The 24,114-nt window shown below is 44.0% G+C and overlaps 8 protein-coding genes across 13 annotated transcripts; 4 read left to right on the forward strand and 4 right to left on the reverse strand.

The window, feature by feature from the left end:
- The first annotated feature begins 158 nt into the window (after positions 1 to 158).
- On the forward strand, positions 159 to 5,166 carry LOC139772657 (protein Loquacious-like). Of its 4 annotated transcripts, none has more exons than XM_071706509.1 (7): positions 159 to 412; positions 1,210 to 1,532; positions 1,632 to 1,752; positions 1,859 to 2,153; positions 3,152 to 3,301; positions 3,453 to 3,564; positions 4,880 to 5,166. In XM_071706509.1, exons 2-7 carry the CDS (start codon positions 1,217 to 1,219, stop codon positions 5,014 to 5,016), a joined length of 1,131 nt encoding a protein of 376 aa, XP_071562610.1. In that variant the 5' UTR covers positions 159 to 412; positions 1,210 to 1,216; the 3' UTR covers positions 5,017 to 5,166. The 4 variants fall into 4 exon arrangements, with proteins under 4 accessions (XP_071562610.1, XP_071562611.1, XP_071562607.1 ...); XM_071706506.1 differs by having other exon boundaries at positions 160 to 412; positions 1,611 to 1,752; XM_071706508.1 differs by having other exon boundaries at positions 160 to 412; positions 1,617 to 1,752.
- On the reverse strand, positions 3,627 to 4,857 carry Mthfs (methenyltetrahydrofolate synthetase). Its single transcript, XM_071706517.1, has 4 exons — positions 4,461 to 4,857; positions 4,065 to 4,320; positions 3,906 to 3,953; positions 3,627 to 3,828 (listed from the first exon to the last, which is right to left on the reverse strand). The coding sequence occupies exons 1-4, from the start codon at positions 4,569 to 4,571 to the stop codon at positions 3,656 to 3,658; spliced, it is 588 nt and encodes a 195-aa protein (XP_071562618.1). The 5' UTR covers positions 4,572 to 4,857; the 3' UTR covers positions 3,627 to 3,655.
- On the forward strand, positions 5,017 to 12,933 carry LOC139772716 (uncharacterized; the record flags this gene model as incomplete). The annotated part of the gene is made up of 1 exon (XM_071706601.1): positions 5,017 to 12,933. A coding segment is annotated over one exon (1,566 nt), but the record flags the coding sequence as incomplete, so codon positions are not given.
- LOC139772651 (tRNA modification GTPase GTPBP3, mitochondrial) lies at positions 12,927 to 16,434 on the reverse strand. Of its 2 annotated transcripts, none has more exons than XM_071706494.1 (4): positions 16,056 to 16,434; positions 14,852 to 15,025; positions 13,670 to 14,630; positions 12,927 to 13,600 (listed from the first exon to the last, which is right to left on the reverse strand). In XM_071706494.1, exons 1-4 carry the CDS (start codon positions 16,432 to 16,434, stop codon positions 13,360 to 13,362), a joined length of 1,755 nt encoding a protein of 584 aa, XP_071562595.1. In that variant the 3' UTR covers positions 12,927 to 13,359. The 2 variants fall into 2 exon arrangements, with proteins under 2 accessions (XP_071562595.1, XP_071562596.1); XM_071706495.1 differs by having other exon boundaries at positions 15,962 to 16,089.
- Hinfp (Histone H4 transcription factor) lies at positions 16,401 to 18,955 on the forward strand. Its single transcript, XM_071706496.1, has 6 exons — positions 16,401 to 16,534; positions 16,598 to 17,094; positions 17,165 to 17,501; positions 17,588 to 17,903; positions 17,980 to 18,277; positions 18,363 to 18,955. Exons 2-6 carry the CDS (start codon positions 16,609 to 16,611, stop codon positions 18,576 to 18,578), a joined length of 1,653 nt encoding a protein of 550 aa, XP_071562597.1. The 5' UTR covers positions 16,401 to 16,534; positions 16,598 to 16,608; the 3' UTR covers positions 18,579 to 18,955.
- Positions 17,920 to 20,097, reverse strand: Phf5a (PHD finger protein 5a). The gene is made up of 4 exons (XM_071706518.1): positions 19,958 to 20,097; positions 19,655 to 19,840; positions 19,255 to 19,445; positions 17,920 to 19,175 (listed from the first exon to the last, which is right to left on the reverse strand). Exons 2-4 carry the CDS (start codon positions 19,704 to 19,706, stop codon positions 19,086 to 19,088), a joined length of 333 nt encoding a protein of 110 aa, XP_071562619.1. The 5' UTR covers positions 19,707 to 19,840; positions 19,958 to 20,097; the 3' UTR covers positions 17,920 to 19,085.
- On the forward strand, positions 20,039 to 21,188 carry Eif3k (eukaryotic translation initiation factor 3 subunit K). Its single transcript, XM_071706513.1, has 4 exons — positions 20,039 to 20,180; positions 20,386 to 20,605; positions 20,698 to 20,917; positions 20,989 to 21,188. The coding sequence occupies exons 1-4, from the start codon at positions 20,128 to 20,130 to the stop codon at positions 21,144 to 21,146; spliced, it is 651 nt and encodes a 216-aa protein (XP_071562614.1). The 5' UTR covers positions 20,039 to 20,127; the 3' UTR covers positions 21,147 to 21,188.
- On the reverse strand, positions 20,947 to 24,077 carry Pus7 (pseudouridine synthase 7). Of its 2 annotated transcripts, none has more exons than XM_071706493.1 (6): positions 23,845 to 24,077; positions 23,264 to 23,770; positions 22,722 to 23,198; positions 21,994 to 22,645; positions 21,768 to 21,919; positions 20,947 to 21,689 (listed from the first exon to the last, which is right to left on the reverse strand). In XM_071706493.1, the coding sequence occupies exons 1-6, from the start codon at positions 23,927 to 23,929 to the stop codon at positions 21,421 to 21,423; spliced, it is 2,142 nt and encodes a 713-aa protein (XP_071562594.1). In that variant the 5' UTR covers positions 23,930 to 24,077; the 3' UTR covers positions 20,947 to 21,420. The 2 variants fall into 2 exon arrangements, 1 of the variants encoding a protein (XP_071562594.1); XR_011718183.1 differs by having other exon boundaries at positions 21,550 to 21,689; positions 21,768 to 21,941.
- Between the last annotated feature and the right edge of the window lie 37 nt (positions 24,078 to 24,114).

Genomic DNA, 24,114 nt, shown 5'->3' on the forward strand with positions numbered 1-24,114 from the left:
ACATTTGCATATCCTAATATTTATTTTACAGGAATATTCCTATATATTTATATATACTAATATTTAATATTTATATTCGTGCAGGCGCAGCACGAACCAGACCTATTTACCGACCGTTCCCCTTTCCCAGGCGCGCCTGCGCGGAGCCGGGCGACATATCGGCGGCGCACCGGCCGCACCGCATAGGACGAAAACGGCCATGGGCACCCTCACAGATATCGCAGAGCTGCGAACGAGGAAAGGGACTCTCCGCTAACCAGTGAACCATTTTTCTGTCGTCAAACGGATCAAGCTTTTTGTGAGACTTGGATCGATCACAAAAAGCGGGATTCGCTTTTCGCATAGGAATTGGCCTGACGAGGAGCCGGCTGAAACATTTTTTTCCACGCAGCTACGTCTCCCCGGAATATCCGTAAGTGTGCGCGAAGGACGCGTGTGTTTGTTCCCCCCCCCCCCCCCCCGGTGACTTTGGCCCGCCGAGATCGAACCGCGGTAAGCGAATGATACGCGACGTACGACGACCGGTCGGCGACGACGACGCTCGTTGTTCCCCAGGGCGTTCGCCCAGGTCGTCGTCATCGTCGTCGTCGTCGTCGCCGCGAAACGAAACAACGTTGTACACCGCCTCGTCTCCCCCGGCGAGTCCCACGCGTATTTCCGTTACGGTCAATCGATGGGTTTTATAACAATCATGGCGGCCATGCCGGTCTCCCTCGCGGTCTCGATACATTCCGTCGACACCGCGTCTCGGCGAGACGCGACCCCGTCGCGGTTTCCGCGCGCCGAGACTCCGCGTCCGCGTCCCCGAGGGTCGCCGCTCCGCCGGGACGTTCGATCGCGGATCAACGACGGCGCGTCGTTGCCTCCGGAAATCCGGAGCCAAGCGCCGCGATTTCGATATTTATAGCCGAGAAGATCGCGAACGGACCGCGGGACACGCTAATTAGCTCCCGTACGCGGTGTCATTGCTCAATGAGATAAATACAAATACGAGGGCGCGAGATGAGCTTTGTTTGAAAATTCCCAAGCGTTATCTTCGGTGTATGTTTTTATGAGGGAAATGGAGGCCCCCCGGAGGGGAAAGAATGTCGTTAAATTCTGTGCTTATTGTTAGCGTCGCGACACGGGCCTTGTATATCACCTCCCGGTCGCGTTGACATTGGAAAAAGGTTATAGCTTCATAACACACACACACTGTTGCGATTCCAGAACTACAATGGAGGAAATGCATCAACCACCGCAAGTCGGGCCTAACATGATGGCTGGTGTGGGTGGCGTTCCTAATCATTCAAACAGCGTCAATCGCCGTAATAGAGTTCGCGTAACGTTGCACGCCATGATGTTGGAGAAACTACCGTTGCACGAGGCGGCACGTTTGGAAATGAAGTCGTTGCCCAGCAAAACCCCCGTATCCGTTCTCCAGGAATTGCTCTCCCGCCGAGGCACGATACCCAAGTACGAGCTGGTGCAGATCGAGGGAGCGATTCACGAGCCTACGTTTCGATACAGAGTCACCGTCACCGACGTCGTTGGTTCGTATAACACTCGTCGCTCGTTCCTTCTCGCAGATAGCAGCGTGCCGTTTGATTGATAAGCGCATAACTATTCAGATGCAGATCCCATTGTTTCAGCAATGGGAACTGGCAGGTCCAAAAAAGAAGCGAAACACGCCGCCGCGAAAGCCGTGCTGGATAAATTAATTGGAGTAAATACCGATGGTGTAGAATCTCCGCTTCCAAATAGTTTGCCCGAGTATGTTCACTCAGCGCTTATAAATTGCGCTCAAACGTAAACTTCAAGTTGCGCGCAAAAGTCACACGCGACGTGAAATAATTCTGTATACCGTTTTCTTACGTAGCTCACAAAATTTACAAGAACTCCAGACATATGGGGAGGAGAAAATAGTCAACAACCCAATCGGAGCCTTACAAGAAATGTGTATGTCGCGCCACTGGCCACCCCCGAAATACACGATGGAGGGTGAAGAAGGTTTACCTCACGAGAGACAATTCACTATTGTTTGTTCAATCCTAAAGTATCGCGAGGTTGGTCAAGGAAAAAGTAAAAAAGTCGCAAAGAGGCATGCCGCTCACAAGATGTGGCAAGCTCTACACGATATGAATAATCAAGCTCCCAGTGTGGATGAGGACGAGGTAAGAACTTGTATTTCCGTTTTGCATTTACATTAGATAATGGACATTATCTATTCTTACATACATCGATGTGTATTTAATTCCTATTCATCACTGTCTTGACGTTTGAATATTTTTAACTTTTTGCATTTGTAGTCTTGACCTCGCTAATCAGAATTATTCCAGAGTTAAAAACATCTCTCATTGTCTTTTAAAATTTATACAAATACTTAAAAAAAAGAAAAAAGCTAAAACATGATGTATGATCAGAAGAAAAAAAATCCTGTCAGACGTGACCACAAGGGTTAAGAAGCAAACGATTAATGATAATTTATTTTAAATCTGATGTATCTGCGTATGAGGGTGTGTGTGTGTGTGTGTGTGTGCATATGTGTGCGCGCGTATATGCATATGTCGTAGGGATTTCGTGTAATTGGTTTTTTTTTTTTTTTTCAAAATCTCTAAAGAATCCACAAAAAACCGGGATATTGTGGAATAAATAAAAATTACACAATCTTACTAGTAATTTTGTAAAATTCTAGGCTCTATCAATGAAATTGTAAGTTGACATTTTTATTAATTTATATTTATAAATATAGTGTAAATTATATTTATATTTATAATTTTTATTCATTCCACAATATCCCAGTTTTTTGTAAATTCTTCAGGGATTTTGCAAAAAAATACCAATTACACAAAATCTCTACGACATATACGAATGTGTATGTGTGTGTGTTTAGAGAAGTGGAAGTGATTTTAGCTTTAATACCACTTGATGTGATAAGCTATCTTTCCGATCTGTTTAAATCTATAACGGACTATTATTTAGGCAATATTCGGATTTCAACGTGCAACTTCTATTATAGTTGTACATATAGTTTTTCTTGAAAGTAATTATGCTTGGGTCATTCCACTTCATTTCTAGTTTCTATGTAAATGTGGAGTAGCTGTTAATAAAGCATTTGTAACGTATGTGATTATCAAGAAGTTTTACATGTTATATTAATTGTCCATTATAGATTGTGCAAAGAAACGCAAACGTGAGCGCCCGTTATGCCGATCTGAAAGGTAGCAAAATTTCGACACTGACAACAATACATAGTATCCAAGTTTCGAAATTTCACAAGAGTCTCAAGTCGTCCACAGGTGTTAAACTTTTTCAACTGCAGGTTTGTATTCAAGCTCACTGAAGTGAATAGAAGGATAAATGTTCTAATTGCTCTCTTGCTTGTTATCAAGCCAAAAAGACATTTGCTTGTCTTTAATATATCGACATAAACCGGAATCGATTGCGTGCAAGTCATCCTAATTTTGTTGCAGAATACTTGTTTCAATGATGGGGATGTAAATTTGGTACAATTTTTACAAGAAATTGCGTCGGAGCAGCAGTTTGAAGTAACCTATGTTGATATTGAAGAGAAATCTATCAGTGGTAAGTTGATTAATGATATATAATACAAAGAGATTCTATTTTAGAAATGATTATGCGTAGAATAAAATCATAGATTTTTTTATTATATTATTTATTGTCCAGTAAGTACAATATTAACAGGCACGTCGTCTTCATTAGCAGGAATATCTTCTTGTATCTGTTCTTTAAATCCTACTGCAACTAGATATGGCTTTATACCTTGTTTTTGAAAACATCTCTTTAAGTACTTGTCGTAGTAACCCATTCCATGTCCCAGGCGTTTTCCTAGTCAATAATAAAGATAAAACAGTTACATGTGTGCAGGATTATAAAATGTGTAATATTTATTGAGCAAAACTCACCATTCACCGTGAAAGCCACACCCGGCAAAATTATCAAATCTAATCCACCTAAAATAAAGAATTGGTACACTTTAAGTCATTAAACGATTTTACAAAACGAGTTTTATTATAAAATGTATTTTTTTTATTTATTATAATTTGATTTATCATAGAGTTTACCTGTTTCTAATGCATTTTCGCGACTTTCAGTAGTGCTTGGTTGTTTAATGTTCCATTTTGTTAGTGGCAATGTCTCGTAATCCTCCATCGATCTTAGTTTTACCATTTCCATAATTTTTCCACGATATTGCGGTACAAATGCCTCTTTTCCCGTATCAAATATGTGTTTCAAGATAGGCAGAGTGTCGATTTCATCTTTAGTACTCAAGTACAGAGAAATTCTCTTGCTATCTTGAAATTGCTTCAACAAGCATAGCTGTAAATAACCCGGTAGCAATTAAATAATATTGCAAATATAATTGCTTTTTACACAATGTGCTTCTTTATCAGAACATAACCTCTTCAATAAGTCTCTGGCTTGGAGATTATTGATTTATTTGCTTTTTTCAGACTCACCTTTTTAAATACATTTGCAGATTGCTCCTTTCTTTCTTCTAGGCTAATGTTTTTAAGAATGTCCTTGATTTCTTTTCTCAAGGCACTTTTAGCTGATGTTAAAGCTGCCATATTGCAGGTGATTTGTGCTGTTGCTCATGTGTAGGATTACTCCTACCACACTACTTGTAAATAGCGTTTCGCTCTCAAGTATATCCACGTTTATGGTTTTTTGCATGTTAAACTGTGTTAAGCATTATACAAGTTCACCGATGTCTATATGTGTAGTATGACCTTTTAGTATCACATGTTATCACGAATCATGACACAAAATTTTATCAAGATTGCGCAATTAATTGTTGCCCAATACATTGAAATAATACCAATTTTATTAAATAATGCTACAGCTGTAATCTATACGGTGTCGTTCCGTCTTCTAGGTAAATTCCAGTGCCTTGTGCAACTGTCTACCCTGCCAGTAGCAGTTTGCTATGGTTGCGGCGTGACTAGTAAAGATGCTCAAGCCAGTGCTGCTCAAAATGCCCTGGAATATCTGAAAATCATGACCAAGAAGTGAGCCAGCGCTTTGCTCCTGCCAGCTGTCACCATCACCTGCAAGCCCCACAATCTGGCATCTAATAATCAGAATAATAATACGGACATCAAAGTATTATCGGCCAACATTCAGATTGGCGAAAAAGGTAAAGGCGGACAAAACTACACGGGAGGTAAGAACAGAACGTCCAAATTGCCTGTCAGGGTAACGAGCACCACGGTGAGCAACAAAAATGCTGCCTTGCACAGCATTGCAACGTCTGGGAGCTCGATTGCCGCTGGCAAAATTAACTCGTCGATGAAAAAGCACGACGGTAATAATGATACTCGGAAGTCCTCGAGCGAATCGCACAACACGACGAAAAGCGGGTCGATCGTCACCGCGAAGCAATCCAGCAGTTCCACGTTCAGTAGCGTACGGCCTGTCAGTACCTTTATAAGCAGCACCGCGCACGAGAACCCGATGAAAAATCCAAAGGATTACACCGCTCCGAAGAAATTTCCAAACGAAACGAATTCAGGCATCAAGAATTATACAATCCAATTGGATTACAAGGAGCCGATGTCTGTGAACAGTCCGGATTACAAGAGCATCGCTGGATCGATGACCGCCAATCTACCGTTAAGATTCGCGACGCAACAGTCAATCCCGACGCCGATTTTGCACAGGGAGACCTACACGCCGTCCAGCACGTACAGTCCGCAGTCCGCTTCCTGTCAGAGGAACGACAACAGTGCGTTTGCGATTGCGCGCAAGGCACTGGAACAGCAGCAGAGCTCGATGCCGAAGATGGCACCGATCAACTTTCCACCGCTGCGCGCCCCGCAGAGCATCGTTAACGTGCGGCATCCACTATTGACGGACGCGCGTATCAAGCACGGCAACGAGACGATCGGCGGAGGCGGCATCAGCGGTGGTGGTGGTGCCGTCGGCGTCAAGTCCAAGCTCAATATCATGAGCTCGCTACAGAGCGGCGTGAAGGATCTGGCCGATCACGCCGGACGTTCGCAGACCGCCTTCCACGGATACGGCACCTCGCCGATCGCCGCCGGCATACCGAGCGTGCAGAATCTGAACAGCGCGGTGACGGCCAACATCCCGCCGTACCCGAGACCGGAAGCCTTCCCGCCACCGACGGTGGCGAACGTGCTGTTCCCCGAGACCGCCGCGCAGTTTCCGCAATCGCCGCCGTTCAACACCACGCCGATCGGCCAGCTGAACCAGTATCAGACCTACGACCCGGGCAGTTACCCCACCACGCCGGTCAACGTCAACACGGTGATACCGCAGTTCTCCGCGGAGAGCTCGATTCCGTATCCGCAGTATGAGAACCCGCCGCAGTTCGTGCAACCGAGTCACTACCCGACCGCCGACATGACCAACAGTCAGTATCAGTATCAGGCGGCGGCGGCGGCGGCGGCGGCGGCAGCGGCGGGTGTAGGTCAGATACAGGACTCGTCCATATTCATACAGAGTCTTCAGAGCACGATCGCGGTGACCGATCAGTACGCCACGCCGAATTACGCTAGGACTGTCAGGACGGAGCTGATAACACGGTTGAGGAGACCACCGCGATTCAACAAGTAAAACCGTCAGATCTTTACTTTAGATTCTTTTTAAATACACCGAAACTTGGGAACAAATGGTCGTCACTTCCTTCATATTATTATAATTCGTGGATGCTGGATAAAATCTTTGTAAGATAGAGCTCGTCTCCATTTATCGATTCTCTAACGTAACTTAGAAATTATTTGTTGATCCGGGAGACGAGTTAGACGCGTCGAATCGCCGATTATTTATCGTTGTCTCGAGCGTTTCGCAGATATTTCGCGTGTACGCGAAGTTTGTCAGATTAACTTACTCGCGCCTTAATCGCAGAGGATATGGTAAAACTTATTTCAATTTATGATCCAGTTTGAAATAAATTTTAGCCAATCTGAGTCAGGGACACGGTCGTCCGAGCGGGGGAGACGATACTTTGGCAAATTTACGCAGACACGATACGCGGCCGACATTCTCGTCGGCACGTTACATCTAAAAGGATGCATTTTGCCGTAAGCGAGGGTAGGCAGGATGGATTTTGACTTGTTTCCGTCATACGAGTGACACGGCAGAGCATAGTGAGTTGAGCTCAACCTGTAATTTTACAATGTAATGTATTCTGAATAATGTAGCGTGAATCTTCAGGATGAGGCGATATTTACAAAAGACACGCTATTTACGAAGCTGTACCTAAATCACGACCGCTGTGCGCGATCAAAACGGTGGCGTTTTGATTGAATTAGTTTTTTTTCGAGTCACACGCGCACGAATCGCGCGATGGAAGGCAGGAGTATCCGAGCGCGCGGAGTAACGGAACGGCGCTTCGACAGAGAGAGAGAAAAAAAGAGAGAGAGATGATAAAAAGAAGGAGAATAGAGAGAGAGAGGAATTGTCACTTTACCAGGTACAAGAGAGATATAATTCTTCTCTCTCTCTCTCTTTTCGATTATCGTATAAGTTCTAGTTTTAATGAATGATATTCTACAAGCTATACTTTGCATAGAATTAGTGGAAGTTTTCCAATACTTACATAATACTTAGCTTACCGCTATGTTTTTAATGTGCTTCACTATTTGTATATGGGGTGGTGGTGTAATGATGTCTGAGATGAGTGCGCGTAAGAGAGAGATTACATGGGGTCGGAAGGGAGAGTTGATTAGAAAAAATCAACGTAAAACGAGGCAGAGTCGTCTAGCGATTTTTATTATCACGTGTAAAATGACTCGTATCGTTCCGAAAATTTTTGCTCCCATTTACCGCGAAACATTACATCTCCACTAAAGCGTATGCACAGTGCAAAAAGTGAGAAAAAAAAAAGACAAAAAAAGAAGAAGTAGCTTTGCGCGGCGATCCGAGTGTAGCTAATAAACGCGTGATCGCGGATATAAGGAAATATAATCTTTCAGTGGTGTATGTTTTTTCCTTTAGTATAGGTAGCTCATAAACTCATAAGCATCACATATTAAATACGCGTGTAAGGATTAATCGTTAAGGATTCCTCATTAAAAGTGCGCATGTCGAGTCTAAGGGTATAGGTCGAGCGTGTGACGAACTTTCGGATTTGCCCTACGTATACCAATTGACGTGTCACCGGATGAGACTTTTTATACTAAATGAAAAAGAGCAACATCGCGAAATATATACGATAGACGAACACACGCGAAGCGCGTCAGGGCGGTGGGACGGCACGATCGGGAGAGAGCCGAAGAGAACTTCCGGTCCAGTCGTCAGCCGTTACATCTCACGGATCGTGACATATCCCTTTGGTCCGTCGAATAAATTTAGAAACGCGGGGATCCCCCTACCTGAAGCCGTGTATACTTCAACGCGTTTCTAGATTCGTTTGAATTTAAACTTCTAAATTTATTTTGAAATTAATTTTTTGGTCCTAATTCCGATTCATCGCTTTCATTTCCCGAAAGCGGAGGAATAAGGAACTCGCTGATCGGGATTAGTCCAATCGCCTGTAGATCAATTCTTTGAGGAATGATTTACGGCAAATAGATTTGGTGTAGCACCAACGAACGGCATAATCCTTAGTTTTCTTACGATCGGCGATTTACTTTCGGTATCTTATTTCTTGTAAAATTATACATATATCTGCGTGTGCATACGCCATTTTGAGTTGCGATGGTTCAGAAATTTCACGGTAAATCACTGTTGTAATCTGTAGTATATTCTTTTGTACATAATGCTGTGTAAAAGTGGCACAGTAAGATAGCGAGCGAGAGAGAGGATGAATGAATGAATGAGAAAGCGAGAGATTTGTTAACATTTATAAGCGTTAGGACCGATAGCAACGTCGATTAATACCGATTGCGATTGTACATATTTTCTTTTTCTAGGAAAAACGCATGGAGAGAACTTCTAATTTTATTGAATATCAATATGCCGAAATCGTGAAATTGAATGTAAAGTATCGTTTAGAGTATCTCCCAGGATCTCCTTGGATCGTCCAGGATTGATCGGTACTAATTGACGTTACCACCACGATCGAGCTTTAGCTTCCCGGTGGGAAGACGGGCGAAATTGCAGAAGCGAAATCGTGTATGCACACTCTCCTTCGAAGAAGAGCGATAACGCGATTTTCATCAGCGGCGGCGCGTTTCTATAATGTTTTGACGCGCGTGTATGTGTGTATGCGTCAACAGTGTACAAAAAGGGTAAGGACGGTATGATTTGCACGGTCAAGGGATCATGGAAACGCGTTAATCGAGCGACGAGGATGCAAGGGTGAACAAAAAAAAAAAGCAAATGAAGAAAAAGATCTACCGGTCCGAGCGAGCCGACGCGAGGGGAGGAATCGCCCGCGTGATTCAGTGATTGCGAAGGAGTGCGTGTTTCACCATATATCTTTGGAAAATAGGTATTACTTACATGCAAAGTATAGAATGTGTATGTGCGTATAGACATACATTCGCTAGAGGCGGGGGACGATGAACATTGCGGTACCTCGTCCCCTTTACTTTCCGTACGAGAGAGAATGATCCGTGCCATCGGCTGCTGATCCCGGTCCCTCGGGACCGGAACCGGTGCCGGCGTCCCGGCGAGGAACGGCGACGTGTCGTCGTCGTCGTCGTCGTCGTTTCGGTTCCGAGGTGTTACCGATTTATCTCGAGATTTCCGCGAGTCAAAGCCAATTCGAGAAACCGAACGACGCGACTTAATTGTCCCCGACGTTGAAGCCTTCAGTTGATGTCTTTGTGCTTTTTTTTTTTTTATGAAGTTTCTCTTCCGATATAATTTCCCGCGGTAATAACTAGCGATCGTTTGTTCGGATTTCTCCAAGGATTACCTCCCTCGATAAGAGGTACCGAGAGGCAGATCACCTTTCCGAAATGTACAAGCGAATTTCCGGCGCGGGTATTAAAAGCTGTGCGTTGAGATACATGCGTTTTTATAAGGGTATAATCGGTTCTCTCTAAAACGATTTAGAGAAAATCCATATGTTTCACAAAACTGATAAGTTTTGCACGAAATTAATCTTGACGCGCACATTCCACTTTTATGCAGCGTAAATCGGTGCGCTTAATTGTAAAGAGAAACGGGTGCGAGAAACGTTGACAATATTTCACTTGGTCGGAATTCGCAGTGAATGAGTGAGAACGACCGGAGTGGATCGTCTCCACGGAGCTTTCCCTGAACGATCTCGCGAAATCGAAACCGAAATTTTTTGACGTCCCGAATACAATCAGCATGCTGTTAAAAAAATTAATTGTATCATTTCAGCGGTCCTGTTATGTCCTCCGTTTAACGAATTGCTGGGTGACGCTCGCGATAATCTAATTATCGTCAAACTTGGCGCCTTTAACGAGCGAGGATACGAGAGGGGAGAAAAGCGAACAAGTAAAAGGCCTAATCGTGGATCGAACTGAGGACTCATCACCTTCTGTTCGATTTTGTTTCTCTCATTTCCAGTTGGTCCAGAAAGATCGTCTCGTTATCTTGAGAGTGATCCGAGAACTCCGCTTCATCAGTTTTGCATATTGATGATAATTTTTCTTTTATTTTAATTTATTTAATGCATCCACCATATCTTTTTTTATAAAAGTGTTAAAAATTAGATATAAGAGAGTCTCAAAGAATTGATTTTTAATTTATTTAATAAAATAAAATGAAATAAGAGGAAAAAATTATCGAAGAAAAGAAATGGAGACAGACAAAGCGGATCTTCTGGATCATTTTAGGAATAGAAAGACGGTCTCCGTGGATTAATACGCATTTCATGAATCGCAAACGAATTTACCTATATAGTATGATCAGTCAAAGATGCGGAGTTATATGCAAAAATATTTGACCCGCGTTGCATTTACGAAACGTGTTACGTTCTCGTCACGTAGCACCTTCGTGACTTGTCTTCAAGATCGTTTTCATCTTCCATCGTTCTACATTCTTTCACCTCTTTCTTCATACATAGCTTTAAATTATTGCGCGAATTTCGGTTCGAGGTTCCACGATGGGATCTATGTCGCTTTTCTTCCCTCGTATCCTTCGCCGTTGTGCAAGGGACACGTTAGATGGAGAAAGAAATTGGGAGTGAAATGGACGAATGTGGACGTCTACCCCCCCATGCGGGGAAGGATCGTGGATCATTTAGGGACGAGAGAAGGAATCGATGAGTCTTCGACTCGATCCTCGACAGACTTTCTTCCGCTTCTCTTTTCTCGTTCGTATCTGCCACGATACGAAGGGCCTTCTGAACCGCTTGCGTTCATCCGTATTCGGCCCTAAACCGAGTCCTGTGTGTCTCTTAAGTGGGATAAAAATTGTTCAAATATAAATTGCGATTGATTTTCGATTCTCGCTCTTACATCCGAGGTCTAATTTCGCTCATCAACTTTTCTGGTCAAGGCTTACAAACTCGATAAAAATTTATTCTGTTATTAATGTTGTTACTTGAAATGTAAAAGAATGTTATATATTTTTATATTTAACGAGTAACGTTTCCGATTTGTTCGATAAAGGTTTACATTGGATTATTATATTTGAGGCAGCATATAAAAGGATGTTATATATTTTTGTACTCGATAAGCAGCTCTAGTTTTCGTTTATGTTTTTAGCCGCGAGTCATTTGTGCGTTAGCCGCGCGTGGATTTTTTTCGCTATAACGGATGTACTCGATTGCGGTTCACTAGGTTCACGCATTAATCCTTAAGTGCTACTACGATTTTTCGTCGTACGCAAGAATTGGACGAGACTTTCAATGTTAGTAGCGTTTAAGGATTACAGAAATGGTTGCGCGTGATCGGTCCGGTCTCGCGAGAGAAAAAGAAAGAAAACAATAGAAACAAGGCGCAGCGAAGTTTCGCTTCTTTGCGAGACTGGACGATCTCGCGCAATAATTTAAGGCTTTATATATAAAAAAGAAAAAAAAATCGGGTGAAAGAAAGTAGAACATGTGTAGATAGAAGATGAAAACGATCTTCAACGTAATAAATGCGTCTCGGACGTGCAGCGCGAGTCAGTTTGCTTTCGGATAGATCTCAAAACTATTCTATGCAATTGTACAAACGAGCAATCTACTCTCTCCGAGGATTCTACACATCGGATTTATATTAAAAAAAAAAAAAGGAAGACACCAGAAGGGAGGGATAAGCGACGAATCCTGCGCGGCGTGATGAGTCGCGTGATGAATCCGCCAAATCTTTATATATATTTATAAGCCGTTCGATTTCTTTATACGGACTGATTATAATATACTAATAGCATATTCGTTGGTGACCTCTCGCTGCGCGCGTAAAATTTCGTGGATGACTCGCAACGAATCGCGCGAATTAAAATTAATCTCCCTAACGGATAGAGACGAGGAGTCACCGTGCAAATAATGAAAAAGATTATATTTGTTAAAATTTGGACGCTGTCATTGTAAAAAATGAAATTAACGCGATAAGCATAATTAGAAAGCAGAAAATTACATTAGCAGTTGCGTAATAGACTTTGTAATGATATTATTTATTTAATGATCAATCGTAACAACTCGAATCTCTTTTTTTTCTTCTTTTTTTAAATAGGGAACCGCATTCTTCTCTATTTCAAACATCACAGATTTACAAGGCATGTATTAGAAATTGATCGAGTCATGAGAAGCAAATTTTTGTATACAGTTTATTTCTTTTCTTTTTTTCTTTTCCACAATCGAGTTATGCTTTCGTTATTTCGCCAAGTAAAATTATCCTTTTTGCGAGAGCGAGCGGAGTTATTATGATAAACGTCATAATAACGAGATGCAATTAGCACACAACACGGACATGGCATACAGATAACGACTTGAAACCACGTAACGGAGCCCTATCTGTGTATAACGCGTAGGGTATCGATATCTTATAATCAGGCAAAAGGTTGTTCTATGTATGATTGTGCGTGTAACATTGTTAATAAACATACGATGCTTATGAAGGCCCCCTTTTTTCCATTTATTTTATTTCACTCTACCGCAACATGCTCTGCTTGATCAAGATGTTTCCTTAAAAAAGAAAAATTAGATATTTACATATATATGCACAGATAACTCTGATTTACAATTCTAGTCTTTCTCTTCGTCACAGCAGACAGTTATGGAACCGGTGCTCCATACATCTTTCAAGATAATTTTAAAATGTGTATGTGTGTGTGTGTATATATATATATATATATATATATAGTGTTTTCAGCATTGCTATCTGCCCGCTTGTCATGTATAATACGAAAAAATGAAGTAGCTTGCAAAGACATGTTACATTTAAATAATATCTAATTGTGATTACGGTTCACAGCTTAAAATATTGCAAAGTATCTTATAAGAAAATACAAAAACGACGTCTCTTGTACACAAGTAGCAGCGCCTTATTTGCCGATACAAAAATTTTTGAATATAATGTCTAGTATTTCATTAGTGCTGACGTGTCCCGTTATCCTTCCGAGTTCTCGCATCGCTTTGTGAATTTCCTCCGCCGCTATGGCCACGTCGTGTTGCTCGTTGGCGCACAATTCGAAGTAATTCCGCAGATGCCTCAAGCACTGCGCCAGGTGATTTCTGTGCCTCGCCTGACTGATGGTCGGGCTCTCCGCGGATGGATTGCCGCATCTAAACAATATGTCATCATAACGTAATTGCGATTGCAAATCTCAACGATTGCTGTTTATCGTAACGTACATATTACTGAAGCGTTCCGTCAGCGATCGCAGCAAGTTCTGAAAGCCGTCCTCCGTTCTGCAAGATATCAGAACCACTTCAGCGCCGTGGAGGCGCCGTTCCTCCTCCTCCTTCAGCAAATCTCTTTTATTCGCTATCACGACAAAACGTTCTCCCCCGAGTTTCGCCAATAGCTCCTGCATCCCCAGCGACGACAGGTATTCGCGTATGTAGTCTTCATACGTCATACCGCTAGTCGCGCACTTGAACGCGTCCACCACGACGATCACGAAATCGGCGTTCTCCGCGTGGCTCCTCGCCCGACGGACACCCTCGACTTCGACGATGTCCCCGGTGTCCTCCGTGATACCGGCGGTGTCCGCTATCAGCACGGGATAACCCGAGATGTTCGCGGTCAGCTCGATGACGTCCCTCGTGGTGCCGGCTATGGGGGTGACGATGGCGGCATTTCGCTGCACCAGGCGATTCAGCAGGCTGCTCTTGCCCACGTTGGGCTCGCCGACAATCACGGTCCTCACGCCGTTGCGCAGGATTTCGCCCCGCCTGCCGTCGGCCAGGTGCTCCTCCAGATCCCGCATCAGCTGTTTGAGAGCGCGATGCGCGCTCTGCATCACGTCGCTCTCGATGTTGTCCTCCTCGCCGAAGTCGATGTACGCCTCGATACTCGCCACGGACTCCGAGAGCACCTTCCGCCAGCTATCGTACAGCTTGCGCAGGATACCGTCGGCCTGCAACAACGCCTGCTTCCTCTGACACTCGGTCTCGGCCTCTATCAGATCGGCCAGGCCCTCCACCTCCGTCAGGTCCAACTTGTTGTTGTAGAAGGCACGTCTGGTGAACTCGCCCGGCTGCGCCGGGTGCACCTGCAGCCTCGAGAGGGCTTGCATCAGCCGCGTCAGGATCGCCGGACCGCCGTGCACGTGAAACTCCACGGAGTCCTCGCCGGTGAACGAGTGCGGACCTGGAAACGGGGTGTTCTAATCAGACATAAATCTCGGGACGTCCCTGATAGACGGTTTCTCTTTCATCGGTCGGTCACCGGTCGGTCCTGGCACTAGGAATCGTCCTCGGAAAAACATTTATGTATAACTTTCGAGGCAAAAGTTGTTTTCAATATATAAAAGTACTTATTATTTTAAATTTAGTTTAATTATAGTATCTAAAGTTTAATTGAACGCGCACCGGGAAACCACAAGCAGAGCCCATTGTCGATGACCTCTCCCGTTTTCGGATCGCGTATCTTTCGCAGGAAGGCTCTCCTCGGTTCCAGCTTGGATATGCTCGTCATCTTCTTCAGCGCCTCCAGAGACCGGCTTCCTGATATTCTCACCACCGCCACGCCGCACTTCCCATGTCCTTAAAAAAAAAATTATAATAAAACGTCATTGTTCTTATCTATGACGTTTCTCATGAATTTACATTAATTATGCATCAATTGTGTGATTGTACTATTCTAGCTTCGGTGTTTCAAGACCGGCGCGTGACTTATTGCCGAGCGAAAAATGTACATAAATTCACGCGAGTATTTAATTAAATATTATTAGACTGATTAGACACAAAAGATTTCTGGCACATTTTCTATTTACTTGATATATTAGTGTAATTAATATTTATGCGCCAAGAAAAATAGACTGCAAAAACACAATTTTGCACACCGACGACGAATTGGTGGGTCGCCCCTAGGCTTAGCGCGGCGCCGTTTTGCGAGGCGTGCTAAAATCGAAGAAAAAAAAGAAGAAGAAAGACTAATTCAGCGTCAATCGAACGCGTGTCGATTTGAATTCCATTACAATTGCAAATCGTTCCGCCGTTCGTTCGTTCACGAACGAACAAAAGAAATCAACAATCGTCTCTGTATTTTTTTTAAATCTTTGAGGGTGACTTCGGCTAAACTCCGATTAACTTAATCGGTAGTATCGAGCAACGCCGTACTATTTTATTAATAAAATGATAAATTTTTCGAAAAAAAGATAAGATCAACGAAAATTTTGTACTTGGGAATTTTGCGATTCTGCCGGTCGAATCGATCGTCGATTAAATTTCGGAAGTTCGGTCGAAGTCGCCTACCAATGTAAATTAAAATTTCGGTTTAACTGATTTTTTTTACCTTTTTCCAGAATTAGAAAAAGGTTTTTAAGAATTAGAAAAGGATAAAAAATAAACTGAGATTAAAGTTGATCTACATCGGTAGAAAATGAACACGAGGGCAAACACGAAACCGATATGCGATGCGAAGCGGAGGGAGGGGAGAAGACACGCGGGCTCTCCCGAGCGAGCGCGGCAATTCTTAACCTGTCGGGGAACTCGTCGAGAAAATCGCGAGAGTCGTGCCGAGACCCTTCCTCCCCCTCCGCCCCGTCGCCGGATAAAGTTCGGGCATAACCACCGGAGGACAGGGCGCAGATGGTCGTGCCCCTGCGGTCGCTCGCGGGACAGCTGACGGCGGCGTGATAGCGCGATATCCCGCGCAACGCGACAACCCGCGCGTTTCCGGATGATCCGCGAACGAGGAGACACTCGCGAAGGAGCGTCGCAGGTGCCCGAGACAAGAACGGCCGCATAGCCAGGTATATATATATCGTCGATCGTCGACGAGACGACGAGCGAGTGAGACGACGAGGAAACGGTGACGACCACGCGGTGAGACCAGACGAGACTGCCGGAAACGACCAACTGCCCCGCGGGGCAGACGCGGGGATCAGCTGGTTCACCGCGTTGCCGGAGGGTCGACATCGCGGTTGGAGGTAGCTAGGAACAATCAACATTTTGGTTTTGAGTCTGGCGAAATTCCTGTCGCCGATCGATCGGCGCGATCGTCGTTTCACGCCGCGCTGCAGCGACAGATTCAAAAGTACAGATTTACAGGTAATTCGTTGTTTCTGAAATATATATGTGCATTCCCCGAGATTAAACGAGACCTCGTTCCAGGTGAGCCAGAGATGGCTGATCTAGAGGCGAAGCTGACGGCGAGCAAGGTGGTGCTGGACAGATGCGGCAAATGGGTGGAATCGCAGAAGGACTGTTCCTATTCCGAGGAGGAGACCCTCAAGCGTAAGCTGGACGAGTTCGATTACGATGACTGGTGCAACACGGACTCGGAATTCGACTCCGTCTCCGAGTGCGGCGGGAAGAAACGCAAGGTGGGAACGCAGCTGAAGGACGAGTTGCTGAGTCTGGCCTGCGAGTGGAAGGAGTGCACGTTTCGCAGCAGTTACATGGATCAATTCTTGAGGCATGTCTCGAACCACATCCCGAGCATCCAGATAAGCGTGAAGGACGACATTGAAGTCTATGTGTGTCAGTGGAAGGACTGTCCGTACGACACCAATGTATCCGACGAGATAGTACGGCATATTAATTATCACGCCTATCACACCAAGCTGAAGTGCATTGGATCCAATGTTCGTGGAAGGACCAAGTTGCCTGTAAGTAACGATGCCGATCGTCAAACCCGAATAGGTAACGGAGATTAAAGATCGTGTTGTTTCGTTACAGAAATGCCACAGGGATCCAGAATGGAAGAACATCATAGATTCCCCACCGCCACATCAGTGCAGGTGGGAAGAGTGCTTGAAGCCGTTCACGAATTACCAATTGTACCTGTATCACGTTATGGTACACATGATGGATTGCCCGCGCGGCAACAGAGTCAAAGACGGGGTCGAGTGTAAGTGGACCGGATGCAGCGGCAAATATCCCAGCTTGTACAAGCTCCGAGATCACGTGAGATCCCATACCAAAGAGAAGATAGTCGCCTGCCCGGACTGCGGGGTCACGTTCGCCTCTAAAGCGAAATTTCACACGCATTGCCAGCGACAGATCCCCTTGGAATGTAATAAATTCATCGTGTATTCGAGATTTTCCGTATCTTTTTCGCGGCTCTTCTTAAACTCTCTAAAACGTGTCACGGATTTACAGTGCAAGGATTCCGTTGTTCACATTGCAACAAGATTTATCCGACCGAAGGGATCTTGCGCGATCATATGAGATTCCACGTGTTCAATTACAAGTGTACCCTGTGCGACATGAGCTGCGAATCACCGGCGGCCTTGGCGAAACACGTCCGGTACCGTCACATATCGAGCAGAACGTTTCCGTGCCAGTTGTGCTCGCACGCTGCCAAGTCGCAGCAGGATCTCGATTCACACATGACTGTCCATACCAATGGACCGAATTTCTCCTGCCACTTTGAGGGATGCCTTTACACGTGCAAGGGAGCTTACACCTTGGACAGGTAATCACAAAAGATATTCGTTAATGATGTATTCTTTATTTGATAATTGTTCAATATAAATTGTTGAATATTACAGGCATGTAGAACGAGTACACAGTTTAATGATGCGATGGTACTGTTGCCACGAATGCCCAATTAAATACCGAAAGAGTTATAGCCTGACGAAACATCTTATAGAAGCCCATCAACTGCAATTGCCCAGCGGACATAAACGTTTCCCTTACACGCAGAACGAAGACGGGTGTTACAGGGTTCAGATGGTTCGATATGAGGCTGTGGACGAAGATAACATGTCGCCCATCGAAGAGGTGATTTTACCGGACGTAAATTACAAAATAGAGCTAAACCAAACTACCTCGTTAACGGAAGTAAAGGTGAGTGAAATCCACGGTAACTTAAGTTAACGTTATTTAAGACTTTTATTCTATTGAAGATCGTATTTATAAACGTTTGTTTCAGATTGTTGAGGCTGATGCGGAAGAAGAGGCGGAAGCCGTACAGGAGTCGCAAGAGGAAACGGCTGAGAGCGGCGCTGCCGAGTCCGTACCTGTTATACCTAACATTTTGATATCTATCGATGAAATAGACGAGAAAGGGAATATTATAAAACAGGTCGTCGTACAAGAAACGAAAGAGTTACCGCCGTCGGCGGAACCGCTGCTAATTTTAACATAACTTCATATTTATTTTTTTTTTTTAGAGATTTGATGTGTTTGCACGTATTTTTATATTATTATATACCGCGATTTTGCATTACATGGACCGTACCTTACGTTCATCGCTCCGATTGACTTTGTACAAAACGTGCGATGAAGATTTATTTCACCTTGCATCTTGGCGAAGTTTACTTTGGAAAAATTTACTGTTCGTTTATTTTGATGTTTTTAATTATTACGTTTTCAGAAATAATTTACAGAGCAAGAACTGTACAATGAAGTATGTCGTGTAACAAATTGAATGTTTATTTTTACAGAACGTTTATGTCAGAATATTATATTGCTTTCAATGTATCCAAAGAAAACGTTTGAAATATAAAATTAAGATGTCCACAATCATCTACCTAATAATATTACGAAAGGAAATCCGTGTCGCCGCCGTGGTGATACTTTTATAAAAATAATAAATTACCTGGTGCTCTCGTAACGTTACATTTAGGAAAAGTTCTATATAGAAAAAGTGTAATTATCTTCTTTTGAATCCGTATTTCTTCCTCTCGTAGAAAAGATCCGTCTTGGAGCTTCCCAAGTTGACTATCTTGGGACAGCCGTCTCTCTGAAAGGCGCCATTTTTTTATATTCGATTTGCAATGGAAATTTATAAGCGTACGCGGTACAATCGGCGGTATTCTTACGTCTTTTTCCTGTATCGTGCACTCTTTACAGTAGTACGCGTCCGACACGCCGGGACCGCCGCATATCACGCAACGTCCCTGATAGGAACCGTAATTGCACTCGTCACATATCCTAACCAGGGTGCACGGCCTCACGTAGGAGTCACAGATGACGCATTTGCCGTCGCATTTCTCGCACAGCCGACCGATAGCTGAAAAAAGAGTGTGCTTGACAGCAAAGTGTCTTGACAGACTGATGTCCATTTCTATCAATGTAGATTAATTTCAATCTCGGTTTGACTTACTTTCGATCTTTTTCTAATCTTAGAGCTAGAAAAGGATAAAAGTTAAGTTAAATTTAGATTAAAGTTAATCTACATTGGTAGAAGTAAACACGAGGTTAGACTTAACCTCAACTCACCGACTCCCGGCTGCTTGCGACAGAAGATCAAGTCCGGATGATGCTTGGCCATGCCTGCCGAACGTCGTTACTCGCTCTTGAAACGACCGAAGACTTAGAAGACGATTACATTGACGTCTAAACGATCGTCTAACGATTTCGACTTCGTTATGCAGACGGCAGAGAGAAGCCTATGGTGCACATTACCTACGGGATTCATGGATATTAGCTATATAGTTCAATGTGCACATTTTGTGGACATAGAGGCGCTTCGCGTCCATGGCCGCTCTCAGACGACTCAGACACCGACGTTGTAATTTTCACCTCGTCTCAAAATACAGAATCGACCTCCTGCCTCCTGTCTTCTTACATCATGGCCGCTTCTATCTACAATCTACCCCAGTCTATGGACGTTTTCGGTTGTTTGAGGTTGTGTTGCCCGAGAGAGTTCTGACCGTTCTGACCACGCCGAAATTGAGACTTTTTCGTCAGAAATGGCTGAGGCGATGCGTCAAACCGTGGCTGGGATGCTCAAAGGCATCGAGAGGTACCGCGTCCGTCACTTTTCCCTCATTTATTGTCGTACGAATGAATTTTCCGACGACACATGTGACGTGCTTCTCGCAGATGTGTTGCCGCATGGGACTTGAACGCGAGCCTCATTATATTCCCTTAATTTTATTAATTAAGAGTCATTTTATTAAGAGAATTATTTATTTTTTCTCCCGTACCACAGTGAAATGTGCTTTCAGATACAATCCGGACAACCTCACGACTTTAGAGAAGTACGTGGAGATACAATCGAGAGAGAACGCCTATGATCTGGAGGCGAATCTGGCTGTGTTGAAGCTCTACCAATTAAACCCGCACCGATTCAACATGGATATCGCGTGTCAGATACTGCTCAAAGCATTGACCAATCTACCCCACACCGATTTCGTGCTGTGCAAGTGTTTGCTCAGCGAGAAACTTGTGAGTCTCGTCGGGGTGGGGGGGGGGGGGGCGTGCAGGATAATTTTCTTCTTCATGAAAGTACATCTACAAACAATTGCATTGATCTTTAGATGTCGGAGAGTCCCATTAGTCAAATCATGTACCTGGGTGATATCTTGGAACGATGCGACTTTCAGAATTTTTGGGACAGGGTGTTGTCCATGTCGGAGCTCTGCGAGAGGATTGTAGGTTTTCAGGATTCGATAAGAAAGTTCGTGTGTCACGTGGTAGGAATCACGTTTCAAACGATAGATAGGGCACTCCTGGCGCAGTTGCTTGGCAGTGTGGATGGTATGATATAAAAAATTTCTTATTCTTAATTGTGTGCGACTATAAAATTTATTGAGCCTCTTCCTTTACAGACGCAACGTTGAAACACTGGGTTAAGAAGTACGGTTGGAAAGAAGAAAATAAATCGATCATCTTCGTTGCGAATCAAGATGAGAACATCAAAACCAAGAACATCACTGAAAAGATTGATTTTGAGAACGTGGCAGGTTTGATGGCTGCTTGTCTGTAAAGATATTAGCGATTACTTTTAATAAAATTTACTATGAAATTATCACTATTATCATAGTCAATTAATTTATTCTGAGAAATTTTTCAACAAATTTTTTAACAAATTAATTGATTATGAAGGATCTTCCCGCTACGTGTACAACCTTTTAGCGTCTGTTTTTATTTAAAAATGTATATGTCGTAATAAGAATTTGTTTCGTAACAATTTACGAAAGCTATTTTATCTTACAATGAACTTTAACATGTCTCAGATATGTTCTCCATATCATTTCTTTTCATTGTCTCGTCTCTACATCACTATGTTCTTCATGGCATTTGACATGACTTTTGTCCGTATTATCTTCCTCAATTTCCACTAAATCTCCGCTACTAGATTCATCTACGGTGGTCGCACTAGGCTCCGTATTCTTTGCATCATGAGCAGCGGATAAAGCGGCCTGCGTTTCTGCTGAAGTATCGTGCTTTAAAATTTCACGCAGAGCCATTGTGGCATAACTGCTGGACTTCAAACACATTTCTATGATCAACGCTTTATTCTTTCCATCTGAAAATAGTATACGTTGCGAGAATTATTTTGAAAACGAACGATTTCAAATAAATGTAAAAAGCAATTGATTTATACTTGGTTTATCTTGTGGAGATGTAGACTTCCTCATTTCGTCGATATCTGATAGAATTAGATCGTCATGTTTATTTTCGTAATGCACAATCTTCCAAGATAGATTCGTCGGAATTTCTAATATATTTCTATAGGCCCCACTCAAGCTGTATTTTCTGGAAAAGAAAAAATAGATGGCTGATGACGGTAAAACAATTTATTGCAATGTTACGTCTGCGAGTAAACTCACTTATTGTTTTGCTTAAGATCGGTAGTTAATCCATCCTTGGCTAAAAATTCGTCGAACCAAGCCTTCGCGTACGGCGGGTATGTAACTTTCCACCCGGGCTGAGGCATGACCACGTCGGCCAGAGTGTAATTTGATAAATCCTCTTCTGTGAGAATTTTCACTGCCGGAAAATTCTGCTCTGAATTCTCTTTACTCGCTTCATTCGATGTGGAATCGATATCTTTTTCTTCAATAGAAATATCAGTTTTATCTCTCGTGTCATCGCTATCGTTCAAAGGATAATCCGTAGTTTCGTCACTTATAATCTCTTTGCAGTTCTGTTTATCGTAAACTAAATCACCCACGACCACATCTGTCCCAAACTGTTTCATTCTTCTCGACACGACGTGATTCCATGCGAAGCTTTGATAGGCATGAATATACATTAATCGAATGTTTCGAGGCACTGAGTCGAGCACGCCCAGAGGATTCTTGTCACCCGATATTTGTAGACCTTTCAGAAGTCTCGCTTCGATCGTATCGATTCTCTTGAGCCTGGCATAGGCAGCACGTGCGTCCTTGGTTTTCGCGTAGATCTGTCTAGCCTCCGCCAATTCCTTATCTTGTTCCGGCCGCGGTTTCAAGATTAATTTAATCGCTTCATCCCATTTACCTAATCGGTAGAAGATAGTGTAACATACATGAATGAAACAATGCTGCGCGATACAACGGAAAACAATAATAATCACCCTGGAGTAGACACTTCCCGATTTCGTGCGTGGGTATAGCGGATACCGAGCCAAATCTTTGTAAACCGTAATAATTAATGAAGCCATTGTCACGCAACGACGTCATCGCTCGCTCGATCTTCTCGTCTGTCTCGCAAGCGCTTCTCAGCGCGATCCTAAATCGATTACCGCGCAGCATCCCTAATTTCAGGCTGTCTTTAGCGTATTTGAAGTTCCCTACATACGCGCCGCGTATACTTTTACTCGCTCTCAATATGTTGCGCGGGTCCACCTTCTTCAGACTCATCCACTGGGTCGTCCACGCTCGGCGGTCCTTCGTGCCGGCGTAACAAAGATTATTCGGCTGCAGCCGCAGGTTCGCCGCCAGCTGATTAACGACGCCTATCGTATCCATGTTTACTTTGTGCAACAGAAAGTGACAGTAATCCCCGCCGCATCTGCTCCAATCTATCCTCCTATCTCTGCGCATCTTGTAAACTGATTATAACAATAAAAAAATTAGATAGAAGCCTCTTTTTGCAAGTGAGAAATTTACAACCTACCAGTCTGATCGCTTTTATTTGACATTGGCACAATTGTGATGAACTTTTTATCGTCTCTGTCTACCGTCTGGCTGACAACGTCTGCCAGTTTCTTCGCGATCGTATGAATAGTCCTGCGTGCAACCTTATCGATGCCAGTTACGTCGATCTCCACACTCGAGGGACTTTCCTCTCCCAGAGCCCGCAGTTGCTCCCATATCGCCGGCGACACCGACGTCTTCAGATCCTCGATACTCTCGTCGTCGCAGGGATCACGTGGAACGTCTTGACTGGTCAGCTTGGCCACTTGTCCGTCGAGGCCTATCTCGTTGACGTGAAAGTCGGTGTACCTCTCTTTGATTATCGCAAAGAAGCCAGGGTGCTGCTTGCCGATGTATTCCGTAATTCCTATGTCAGACTCCTTCAGCCTACTGCCGACATCCAGTCTGCTCCTCTTCGCGTTTTCTCGCGGCGATCGGTCGAACGCGCGTTTGAAGCCCCTCCCGCCAGACTTGTTCTGGCAGCCACCTGCAGGGAAATAATTATCTCTCAATGAATGCGCCTTTAACGAAATATGCCCGTTATCAAAGTAAGCAAATTACCTCTCCGCCTTGGCCAGCCGGCACGGCGATTCCCGTCATTTTTGGCGGCACCTCCGTCCGCAGGAGCAGCATTGTCGGTGGGCATCGCGTTCGGCGAAAGCGATAATCGCAGGATCACTCGACGACAATCGGCCCGCAGTCGGCTTTTACAAATATCAAGTAAATTATGTTCGTTGATTGTCAGGAATGGGTCAACCGCGAGACATACGGGTTCATAACATAACCACGTGTCCGCTGTCGTATCGGTGCCATCTTCTGGAACAGCCGTGA

Source organism: Temnothorax nylanderi, unplaced genomic scaffold (assembly GCF_030848795.1).
Source record: "Temnothorax nylanderi isolate EJ_2023f unplaced genomic scaffold, tnyl_v1.0 TNYL_tig0052_pilon, whole genome shotgun sequence".
In the NCBI taxonomy this organism is placed as follows: domain Eukaryota; kingdom Metazoa; phylum Arthropoda; class Insecta; order Hymenoptera; family Formicidae; genus Temnothorax; species Temnothorax nylanderi.